At 51.7% G+C, this 11,237-nt stretch overlaps 1 protein-coding gene across 1 annotated transcript in view; it reads left to right on the top strand.

Annotated features, from left to right (window-relative positions):
* The first annotated feature begins 2,633 nt into the window (after window positions 1-2,633).
* C2cd5 (C2 calcium-dependent domain containing 5) overlaps window positions 2,634-11,237 on the top strand; it is a 54,961-nt gene continuing 46,357 nt past the window's right edge. The window contains exons 1-7 of the mRNA XM_013025066.1: window positions 2,634-2,641; window positions 3,122-3,263; window positions 3,679-3,850; window positions 5,372-5,467; window positions 5,995-6,150; window positions 7,260-7,458; window positions 10,344-10,471. Coding sequence (XP_012880520.1) covers window positions 2,634-2,641; window positions 3,122-3,263; window positions 3,679-3,850; window positions 5,372-5,467; window positions 5,995-6,150; window positions 7,260-7,458; window positions 10,344-10,471 — 901 coding nt within the window. The remainder of the gene's footprint in view (window positions 2,642-3,121; window positions 3,264-3,678; window positions 3,851-5,371; window positions 5,468-5,994; window positions 6,151-7,259; window positions 7,459-10,343; window positions 10,472-11,237) is intronic.

Genomic DNA, 11,237 nt, shown 5'->3' with positions numbered 1-11,237 from the left:
GGCTGGGGGTGGGGGGGGGGATAGGGAGGAGAATCTCCAAAACAGGCCAGAAAGCTGGTGAGAATCATGTGTCCAAGCGGTGGAGGTCAGCCTAGCAGCAAGCTGAGGCTCAGACAACAACAACAGCAACACACACAGACAGGGAACCGTGCGTCTGTGAACAACAACAACAACACACACACACAGAGGGGGAACCACGCATCTGTGAACAATACCACCACCACACACACACACACACACAGAGAACCACGCATCTGTGAATACCACCAGCACCACACACACACAAACAGGGAACCACGTGTCTGTGAACAACAACAAGAACAACACCACACAGACGGAGAACCACACGTCTGTGGTCTACACTTGCAATCCTGGCTGGTGGGGAGGCCGAGGGGTAGGAGGATCGGAGGCTCAAGGCCAGCCACGGCCGAACCCTTGGTGAGGCTCCTGGATGGAGAGCGGTCGGACAGGGGTGTGTAACTGCCCTTCTGTGTGCAAGTCTGAGACTGGGTGGATGAAGATAGAACCCAGCTCGGGGCCGCAGAGGCCTTCCGATTCCGGCACCATGGAGGGGAAACTGGAATCCAGCAGCATGAGTGCCAGTCATTCCTGCAACCAGGCCCCACTGACCACACAAGCAGCGAAAACCAGAAAAGCCACTGGCCCCCGCCTGTCATCCCGGCTACTCAGGAGGCTGAGATCTGAGGATCATGGTTCGAAGCCAGCCTGGGCAGGGAAGTCTGTGAGACTCTGATCTCTTAAAAAGAAAAAAACCCACCAACTAGAAGCGGTGCTCTGGGTCAAGTTTTAAAGTGCCAGCCTTTGAGCACAAAGAGGCTCAGGGGCCGCGCCCAGGCTCAGCGTCCAAGCCCCCAAACTGGCAAGAAGACAGAGAGAGAAATTAACCAGAAACATTCAGGGCTTGGAGTCCGGGCTCGAGTGGTAGATTTGCCAGCCCAGCCTGTGAGAGGTCTTGTGTTCAAACCCCGGTACTGTCAAATGAACAAAAAGGCCAAAACACAGACGGGGCAAGTCATGGATTCATCCCAGTGACCATCTTTCCGTGACATGAACCGGAAGTATCAAGGGAGCTAGCCAGATAGTACAGTTGGTGCAGGCTGACACTGGAAAGGTAGACTGAGATCAAATACTAGCCGCCGCCTCCTCCTCCTCCTCCTCCTCCTCCTCCTTCTGCCACAATGAAAAGTTGGTGTTTATTTTACATTCCCTGGCACTTATTAACTAAGGTCTTTTGGTGCCATGTGGCCAACTGAAGGGAAGGCTGTGAGGAGATGCTGCCCGGGGTCAGACAGCAGATGGCCACGGCGAAGTGTGATGCTTTGGGGTAATGGAAAGTGGTGGATGAATTCCAGATCTATTTTTGAAAGAGGATTTGTTCTGAAAGATGGGAGTTGGCGATCAAGGTGAAAGGCGCCCGAGCGGCCGTTCCTGGCTGTTAGAAGTCGGCTGGCTTTCTGAAATCCACAGGGCTGGTGGAGATTTGGCTAGTGCGGAATCCGTTTTCACTTGGGCATATTATGCTGCGAATGTCTTTGGGACCAAGGAGGCAGTTGGAATTAGGACTGGAGTTTTACATTATCACCACCATCCTCATCATCGCCACCATTATCATCATCATCATCATCATCATCATCATCACCATCATCAACATCATCACCATCATCACCATCACCATCATCACTGATCACCATCACCATCATCATCATCACCATCATCATCACCATCATCATCATCACCATCATCATCACCACCACCATTATCATCACCATTATCATCACCATCATCACCATCACCGTCATCATCACCATCATCATCATCATCACCATCACCACCATTATCATCATCACCACCATTATCATCATCACCATCATCACCATCATCATCATCATCATCATCATCATCATCATCACCATCATCACCATCATCATCACCATCATCATCATCATCACCATCATCATCATCATCATCATCATCACCATCATCACCACCATCATCATCATCATCATCATCATCACCATCATCACCACCATTATCATCATCACCATCATCATCATCATCACCGTTCATCACCATCACCATCGTTCATCATCACCACCACCATCATCATCATCATCACCATCATCATCATCATCATCACCACCATCATCATCATCACCATCATCACCATCATTGTCACCATCACTCTCCTCCTCCTCCTCCTCCTCATTACCAGTCCTCAAGGTCTGGGTGCTGTATCTGAGCTTTTTTTTTTTTTGCTCAAGGACTGGTGTTTTACCACTTGAGCCACAGCCCCATTTCTGGCTTTTTGGTGGCTCATTGGATACAGGAGTCTCACAGACTCATTCCCCGGGCTGATTTAGCACCATGATCCTCAGATCTCAGCCTCCTGATAGCTCGGGTGACAGGTGTGCAGACAGAGCAGCAAGTCTCTTCCATCCACTTAACCCGGAACAAGCCGGAAGGAGGGCCGTGGCTCCAGTGGTGAAGCACCAGCTGTGGGCAAAAAATACCTAAGCAAGTGTGAGAGGCCCTGTGCTAAGCCCCGGCCCCTCCCGGACACGAGCTCGCCTGTGTGCTCGCAGGCCGGCCAGCCACCCAGGAATGGGGGAGCGATGGAGGGGTACGCCTAACACGGATGCATTGGGCAGCCTGGACTCTAAAGCAGGAGAATGAAGCCCAGGCTAGTTAGGGGCTGCCAGGCTGGCCCGCTCTGGGCTCGGTGGGAGCTAGCTAGCCTTGGCCACCCCGGGGCTGGGACTACAGGTGTGTGTGGCCAGGCCTGGCTCCCTGGGATACATTTGGACTAGGCCAGGAGGATGGGAAGAGGGTCACAGCATCCTGAGCATGCGCAGTCCAGCGCTGACCACCAAGTCCTCCTGGGCATGCGCAGTCCAGCGCTGACCACTGAGTGCTCCTGGGCATGCGCAGTCCAGCGCTGACCGCCGAGCGCTCCTGGGCACCGTAATAACATCGCCGAGCAGCATCCTGGGTGTACGGTGTTCTCCCTGTGTTGGAGACACCCGGTGGAGGGTGTCAGCAGGCGATCGTGTCCTTCCCCACCAGGGGAGGCCCTCCCTTCCCCTCTCCTCCCCCCCCCCAGCCCGCCCTCCTCCCGTGGCTGCACCTCCAGCCCCACCCCGTCTGCTCGTCCTCAGGTGAAGTTCGGCAACACTACCTTTAAGACGGACGTGTACCTCAAGTCGCTGAACCCCCACTGGAACTCGGAGTGGTTTAAGTTCGAGGTAGGTGTGCGGTGTGCAGAGGTGAGCCGTTTCTGGGCGCCACCCCTCTCCCGGGGCCAGGGGTGGTCGGACGGGGACCCTCCATAGAGGGTCGAGCAGGAGAGAGCCCGCCCCGGACTGACTGGCCAAAAACAGAAGCTGGACGTGGAGCTGTGGCCCAGGTGGTAGAGCACCAGCCCCGGGTGAAAAAACTCAGGGGACAGCCCCCCAGTCCCGGCTCTGAGTTCAGGCCCCAGGAGCTGGCAGAAAACCAACAAAACAGAAGCCCAGACTGTCAACCACGGTTTATTGGATTCGTAATCCACTTTGTGCGATGGTAGCTCCTTTGGACAACTACTTAAAGATAGTTCACACCACACGTAGAAAAACGAAAGCAGCCAAAGCAAGGCCCCCATGGAGGGCTGCGTGCTTGCAGGTGGACGATGAGGATCTGCAGGACGAGCCGCTGCAGATCACCGTGCTGGACCACGACACCTACAGCGCGAACGACGCCATCGGCAAGGTGTACATCGACATCGACCCTCTGCTGTACAGCGAGGCCGCCACCGTCATCTCGGGCTGGTTCCCCATCTACGATACCATTCACGGTAGGCAGGAAAGTCCATGAGACTCTGATCTCCACTACACCACGGACTAGCCAGAAGTAGAGACTGAGCTCCAGTGGTAGGTCATCAGACTTGAAAAGTTCAGGGACAGATTGTGGCCTGAGCTCAAGCCCCAGTACCAGCACTAAAAAAAAAAAAAAAAAAAAACCACGAAAAGAGGGCTGGGCAGGTGGCTCAGTGGTAGAGCGCTCACCTAGCATGCATGAGCCCTGGGTTCCATGCCTCAGTACCACAGATACAGAAAAAGCCAGAAATGGCACTGTGGCTCAAGTGGTAGAGCGCTAGCCTTGAGCAAAAGAATTTGCTCAGGACAGGCTGGGAAGGTGGCTCAGTGGTAGAGCGCTTGCCTTGCATGCATGAGGCCCTGGGTTCGACTCCTTAGCACCACATAAGCAGAAAAAGGCAGAAGTGGTGCTGTGGCTCAAGTGGTAGAGTGCTCCCCTTGAGCTGAAGAGCTGAGGGACAGCGCCCAGGCCCAGAGTTCAGGCCTTATGACCGACCAAAAAAAAAAAGAAGAGCCAGTCATATCAAATGAATTCTTTTGTTTGTTTGGAAAGCACAGAGTTGCCAGCAACTTACTGTGACTTTACAGGAATAATGCTTTTAAACTGCCAATTTCAGTTGTTACGTGGTAAATATTGATAGATGTGGCCTTTGTAAAGAAAAGTTGTTGAGGTTCTGAATCTTTTGTATGTGTATATGTGTGCTGGTCCTAGGGTTCGAACTCAAGGCCTAGGTGCTATCCTTGAGCCTGTTTGCTGGAAGTCTAGTTAGTGCTCAGCCACTTGAGCCAGAGCTCCACTTCTAGCTTCTTTGTGTTAAATGAAGACAAGTCTTACAGATTTCCTGCCCAGGCTGGCTTTGAACCCTGATCCTCAGATCTCAGCCTCCTGAGTAGCTAGGATGACAGGTGTGAGCCACTGGCTTCCAGTTTTAATTTCTTCCGTAATACGGAGATATCGCTCACTGTTAGAGAAGTTAACTTCCTGGATTGATGTCACGTGTAGTGAGTACATTGTCCTCATTCCCATCAGTGAATTGGATGCCTTTCTACTTCGTCTTGGCTTACATTATTGCACACCTGTGGCCATAGTGAAAAATACTCATGTTGTGCTTCAGAAAATGTTAACAGTAAACCATTGTATGAAAATAATTAAGCCCAGTGCTGGTGGCTCACACCTGTCATCCCAGCTACTCAAGAATCTGAGATCTGAGAATCATAGTTTAAAACCAGCCTGGGCAGCAAAGTCCATGAGACTCTTATCTTCCAATGAACCAGAAGTGGAGCTGTGGCTCAACTGGCAGAGCACCAGCCGTGAGCAAAAGAAGCTCAGGGACAGCGCCCAGGCCCTGAGTTCAAGACCCAGGACTGACTTAAAAAAAAAAAAGGAAGCAAAGATGGTGTTGTGCTAAGATTGTTAGGTTATTGAGACAGCGTCTGTTACCATCCATTCGCTTCCTTATTTAATTGCACATTATTTTCTTTTCCTTTTGAATCTTTAGGTATCCGTGGAGAAATCAATGTCGTCGTCAAAGTAGACCTTTTCAATGATTTAAATCGATTTAGACAGTCCTCGTGTGGGGTGAAATTCTTCTGCAGTAAGTAAATGCATTGTCTTACTCAAGAAGAAATGTGTAATCCTTTTGAGATACACAACATCAAATTTCTGTTCCCAAAGACTAATAGAAAAATAGTATTACACTTCGGTTTTGAGGCCAAGGGAAAAAAGTAATACTTATTATTTAATTAAATTTTTTTTTAGGTGTGTCAGTCCTGGGGCTTGAACTCAGGTCCTGGGCACTGTCTCGGAGCTCTTTTGCTCAAGGCTACTACTCTACCACCTTGAGCCACAGCTCCACTTCCCGTTTTCTGGTGGTTTGTCGGAGATGAGAGTCTCATGGACTTTCCTGCTCAGATTGGCTTTGAACCATGATCCTCAGATCTTAGCCTCCTGAGTAGCTGGGATGACAGGCGGGAGCCACCGGTGCCTGGCCCAGACTGGCTTATTACCATGCTCTTCTAGGTCTTAGTCTCCTGAGTAGCTAAGATATAATCACCAGCACCCAGCTTAAATACACATAGTTTAAAAAAAAATGGACACATAATAGATGATTTGTTTTAACAGCAACATCCATCCCCAAGTGTTACAGAGCTGTGGTCATTCATGGGTTTGTGGAAGAACTTGTGGTCAATGAAGACCCAGAGTATCAGTGGATCGATCGAATCCGCACACCCAGGGCATCCAATGAGGCCAGACAGAGACTCATCTCCTTAATGTCAGGTATTTATACAAAGCGGCGTCGGTGTTGATTGACGTCATTCTCCAGTGTCTTTGACTTGTTTGTGAAGTGCTACTTGAAATGTTGTCGAAGCTGGTTATGAAGTTGTTGTTGTTGTTTTTGCTAGTCCTGGGACTTGAACTCAGGGCCTGGGCGCTGTCCCTGAGCTTCTTTGGCTCAAGGCTGGTGCTCTACCTCTTGAGCCACAGCACCACTTCTGGCTTTTTCTGTGAATGTGGTACTGAGGAATCGAACCCAGGGCTCCATGCATGCTAGGCAAGCGCTCTACCACTAACCCACATGCCCAGCCCTGGTTATGAATTTTAAGTGACTGATTCCTACCCCTGGCCCATTTTCAGCTGCGTGTTTTGAAACGTAGAAATGTGACTCAGAAGCCAGTAGTTGCTGGCTCAGTAGCGAAATGAAATTTTGAACCGGGCGCTGGTGCTCACTCCTGTCATCCTAGCTACTCAGGAGGCTGAGACCTGAGGATCGTGATTCAAAGCCCCACCAGGGCAGGAAGGTCTGTGAGACTCTGATCTCCCATGAGGAATAGAAAGTTGGAAGTGGAGCTGTGGCTCAAGTGGTAGAGCACTCACCTGGAGCCCAAAAGCTCAGGGTCAGCAGCCAGGCTGTGAGTTCAAGTCCCAGGACTGGCACAAAAGAAAAAAGAAATTGTGTTCAGAGAGTGGCTTAGTGGAAAGAATACAGCGCTGGTGATGAGGAGGCGCCGGTAGGTTCTGGTGTTAGAGCTGAGGCTTGAACCCCTCCCGCTGTAATCCTGCCGTCTTCAACTGTTACCCTTGCACCGTCCTTGTCCAAATACCGTCTCTCCTAGCACTCTGACCCTGGGCGCTGTCCCTGAGCTCTTTTGTGCCCAAGGCTGGTGCTCTACCCCTTGAGCCACAGCTCTGCTTCTGACTTTTTGCTGCTTCACTGGAGATCCAGAGTCTCACAGACTTCCCTGCGCGGGCCGGGCCTCAACCCCCGGTCCTCAGATCTCAGCCTCCTGAGCGGCTGGGCTGACAGGCGCCCGCCACCGGCACCCAGGTTGTCGGGATTTGAGCGCCGGGTTGTGTGAGCAGGCGGGACGTGTGGGCTTGTTTTGTAGGTGAGCTGCAGAGGAAGATTGGCCTGAAAGTCCTGGAGATGCGCGGGAACGCGGTGGTCGGGTACTTGCAGTGTTTTGATCTGGAGGGCGAGTCGGGGCTCGTGGTCCGAGCCATCGGCACGGCGTGCACGCTGGACACCTTAACGAACCCAGCCACCTTCCTCCCGACGTGCCACTCCCCCTCCAAAGAGATGAAGGAGTAAGTATGGCGCCGGGGTCTGCTCCCCAGGCGGGTGCGCGCGCCACGGGTCACAGTTCGGAGCGATGTGCAGCAATTCTTTGTGTACCCTCCCCCCCCACCCCATGCTTTTTCTGATCAGACATCCCTGGCCAAGCTCATCGGTGGATAGGTAGATCGACCCGTTGGACTGGTAGAAAATGGCGTACCATGAAAGCCATGAGACGTTAGGTGTTTAGGGGTGGCTTCGAACCCTGCGTGTGAGAGTCGGACCACTCAAGGCGTAGAGACCCACCAAGGCCAGGCGGGCCAGGAGAATGAAATGAGATGAGTGGGTGTCAGCCAAGTAGGCCTGGCCTCCCCTCCTCCTCCCCTCCCCAGCCCTCCCCTCCTCCCTCCCTCTCCTACCTCTTCCCTTCCCTTCCTCTCCTCCCCTCCCTTATGCCTCCCCCTCCCATCCCCTCCTCTTCTCTCCTCCCCCTCCTCTCCTCCTCCCCTCCCACATCCTCCCCCCCAATTTCCCCTCCTTCCATCTCGCCCTCTCCCCTACCCTTCCACCTCCTCCCCTCCCCTGTTCCTCCCCCCTCCCTTCCCCTCTTTTCTCCTCCCTCCCTATGTCTTTTTTTTTTTGGTCAGTCTTGGGACTTGAACTCAGGGCCTGGACGCTGTCCCTGCACATTTTTTGCTCAAGGCTGGCGCTCTACCACTTGAGCCACGGCGCCACTTCTGGTTTTCTGGTGGTTCCTTGGAGATGAGAGTCTCGCGGATTTTCCCGCCCGGGCTAGCTTTGAACTGTTCACCCCTGTCTGTCTCTGTTTCCTTTTTTGGAGATGGGGGTCTGTCTTTGTCTCTCAGGCCGGCCCAGACCTCCTCCTCATCCGGAACTGCCTGGCTTAGCACACGTCTGTCTGAAGGCAGAGAGTCCACCTTCCAGGCTCAGGCCACCCCCACAGCCTGCACACTCGGGTGGATTTTTATTTTATTTATTAATGTATTATCATCATTATTATTATCTGCCAGTCTTGGGGCTTGAACTCAGAGCCCTGGCCCTGAGTTTTCTTTGCTTTGCTCAAGATACTTGAGCCACAGCACCACTTCCAGCTTTCCCTCTGTGTGTGTACTACTGAGGAATCGAACCCAGGGCTTCATGCATGCTAGGCGAGCACTGAGCCACCTGCCCAGCCCCTTGGGTGGATTGTTAGGTTTTTAAGGTTAGAAACCTTCAGTGGTAGAGCTTTGCAAATACTCCAAATGGCAAAAAAAATCTCAGGAGTCTGAAACACGGGGGCCTCACGCTTTGAAGACAGCACCCCTCAACATGGATTATTTAAGACAGGCTTTATTGTCTGGTTTAATAATGAGGTTGGCCAGGTATAGCGGCTCATGTCTATTATCCCAGCTGTTCAGTAGGCTGAGATCTGAGGATCATGCTTCAGTACCAGCCCAGGTAGGAAAGTGTGAGCTCCTGTCATCGTTAACCAGCAAAAAATGGGAAGTGGGGTTGTGGCTCACGTGGTAGAGCACTTGCCTTGAGCTGAAGAGCCGAGGGACAGCGCCCTGGCCCAGAGTTCAAGCCCCATGACCGACAAAAAAAAAAACCAAAAACACCAAAAGCCTGAGTTCAAGTACATTCTGGGAAACACAAATTTCTAGCTAGTACAGATGGAGTCAGATTGCCCTATTAATTTTTTTTTTTGAGGAATCCAGATTATGTCTCCTATCCATTGAAATTGAATTAGAACCTTGAGTCTTGCAACCAAGTGTGGTAGTGCCCACCTATAATCCCAGTGCTGGAGAGGCTGAGGCAGAGAAAGATCTTGAGTTCAAGGCCAGCCTGGGATACCTACTGAGCTTCTGTCACAAAAAGAAACAAGTATAACCAAACAAAAGCCCTGGGTTCCGTTCCCTCCCCCTTCCCCCCCCCCCCGCTGGGCCTCCCTGGCAGAGCCTCCCTGCTGGGCCCCCCCCCCCCACGCACACTTGGCACCCTAGGAATTTATCTTCAGGGTGTGGACAGGCTTGGCTTCGGGAGATAAGGCACCTGAAAGATATTGGTACTCAATGTTGCAGTGTCTTAGAACATACTGGAATGAGATAAGGAAATGCCTGTGCAATCAGAAAGAGAGCCATTGCTGTGAGCCGGGGCCGGGCTGAGGGGAGGGGGCGTGCTTTCTCCTCTAGGTTTGCACAGATCCTTCCTCCAAATGGGAAACAGCTGCACAGGGAGGTGGTTGCATTGCTTCGTTAGGATTGTCTTTTCTTTTTGGCCAGTCCTGGGCTTGAACTCAGGGCCTGGGCGCTGTCCCTGAGCTTCTTTTGCTCAAGGCTGGCGCTCTACCACTTGAGCCACAGCACCACTTCTGGCTTTTTCTGCTTATGGGGTGCTGAGGAATCGAACCCAGGGCCTCAGGCATGCAAGGCGAGCGCTCTACCACTGAGCTACCTGCCCAGCCCCAGCTAATGAATTTTTTGTGTGTGTGTGCTGGTCATGGGGCTGGAACCCAGGGCCTGAGCTGTCTCCCTGAGCTTGCTTTTTGGCTCAAGGCTAGTGTTGTACCAATTGAGTTTCAGTTATTGAAGATACAGTGAAGATACAGAGTGTCACAGATTTTTCTTGCTAGGGGCTGGCTTTGAACCTCAGCTCTCAGCCTCCTGAGGAGCTGGGATGACAGGCGGGAGCCACCGGCACCCAGCTATGTACCTGTTCTTTGCATTTGAACTTTTTTTTCTTTGCATGCTAGGGTTTGCAAAAAATATATGAATATGTGCACATATATACATATATATATATGTACTAAGTTCTCTCCTTTGCCTGCAAACTCCTTTACAAGTATTTTAAGCTAACCGTGCGATCTGTTGTATGTGCTGTGTTCTCTTTTCTTCCGCTGTGACCACAAATCTCTCAGGTCTCCGCTCGCCCACCCCGCAAACAGCCACGGATGCCGCTCGACTCATAACAGCCCAATTCACACTGCCTGCGGCTCCCGACTCACCCAGAACCTCTCTGTGTCTGTCCCCACTCTCATCTACACTGGTACGGCACTGTTCGGAACCTCCCCCCGCCCCCCCCAGCTGGGGAGAGAGAGGCAGGCACCCCCAAATCCCAGCCTCCTCCAGGCTCTGAATTCTCATTCCAGCTGCAGTGAGCACTGTGGGCTGAGCCATCCTGCAAGCTCACACTTAATGTAAAAGGAAGTGTGATCCTCTCAATGTCAAAAATCTGTTCCACAGAGCCTCGCAGAACCTGGGCACCGCGCCCCCCCACTCTTCCCCGACTCCCCCAATTGGAGTCTGCCCGTGAAATTTCCAGTTCCTTCCATATTGGCTGAGAAAGCCTGATTGGGTCCGATTCTAAAATGAAATCGCTTAGAAGGAGTTGGGGCTTTTTTTTTTTTTTCTGGCCTCATGGGTCCCCCCAAAACCCACCCGGGGGTGGCCAGCGGAAGGTTCTCGCGCCTTCTGTGGAATAGAGTTGCGGGTGGACAGGTAAGTGCGGGTTTTGCTTTCCACGCAGAGTTGTTCATATCAGCTGCGTTTTTAGCTGTGTCACTCCTGCTACTTTGGGATAAGGAAACATACTTTTTTTTTTTTTGGTTGTTTTCTTTTTAATACTGATCTCTGTATGTATTTGTTCTTTGGAGGAAATCAAGGTGTGTGTGTGTGTGTGTAAGCGTGTGTCTCTCTAAATCGGAAAACACATGTCGATTTCCACACACCGTGATTTTCCAATTGGAACCTCACAAAAGCATTGCTTTCCTCTATTTTTGGTTTCGATGTATTGATTTCTTTAGTGTATGTGT

The sequence above is a fragment of the Dipodomys ordii genome, unplaced genomic scaffold, assembly GCF_000151885.1.
Source record: "Dipodomys ordii isolate 6190 unplaced genomic scaffold, Dord_2.0 Scaffold81, whole genome shotgun sequence".
NCBI lineage: Eukaryota > Metazoa > Chordata > Mammalia > Rodentia > Heteromyidae > Dipodomys > Dipodomys ordii.
Note: the sequence above shows the minus strand (reverse complement) of the source record. Positions and strands in the feature narration are given on the sequence as shown.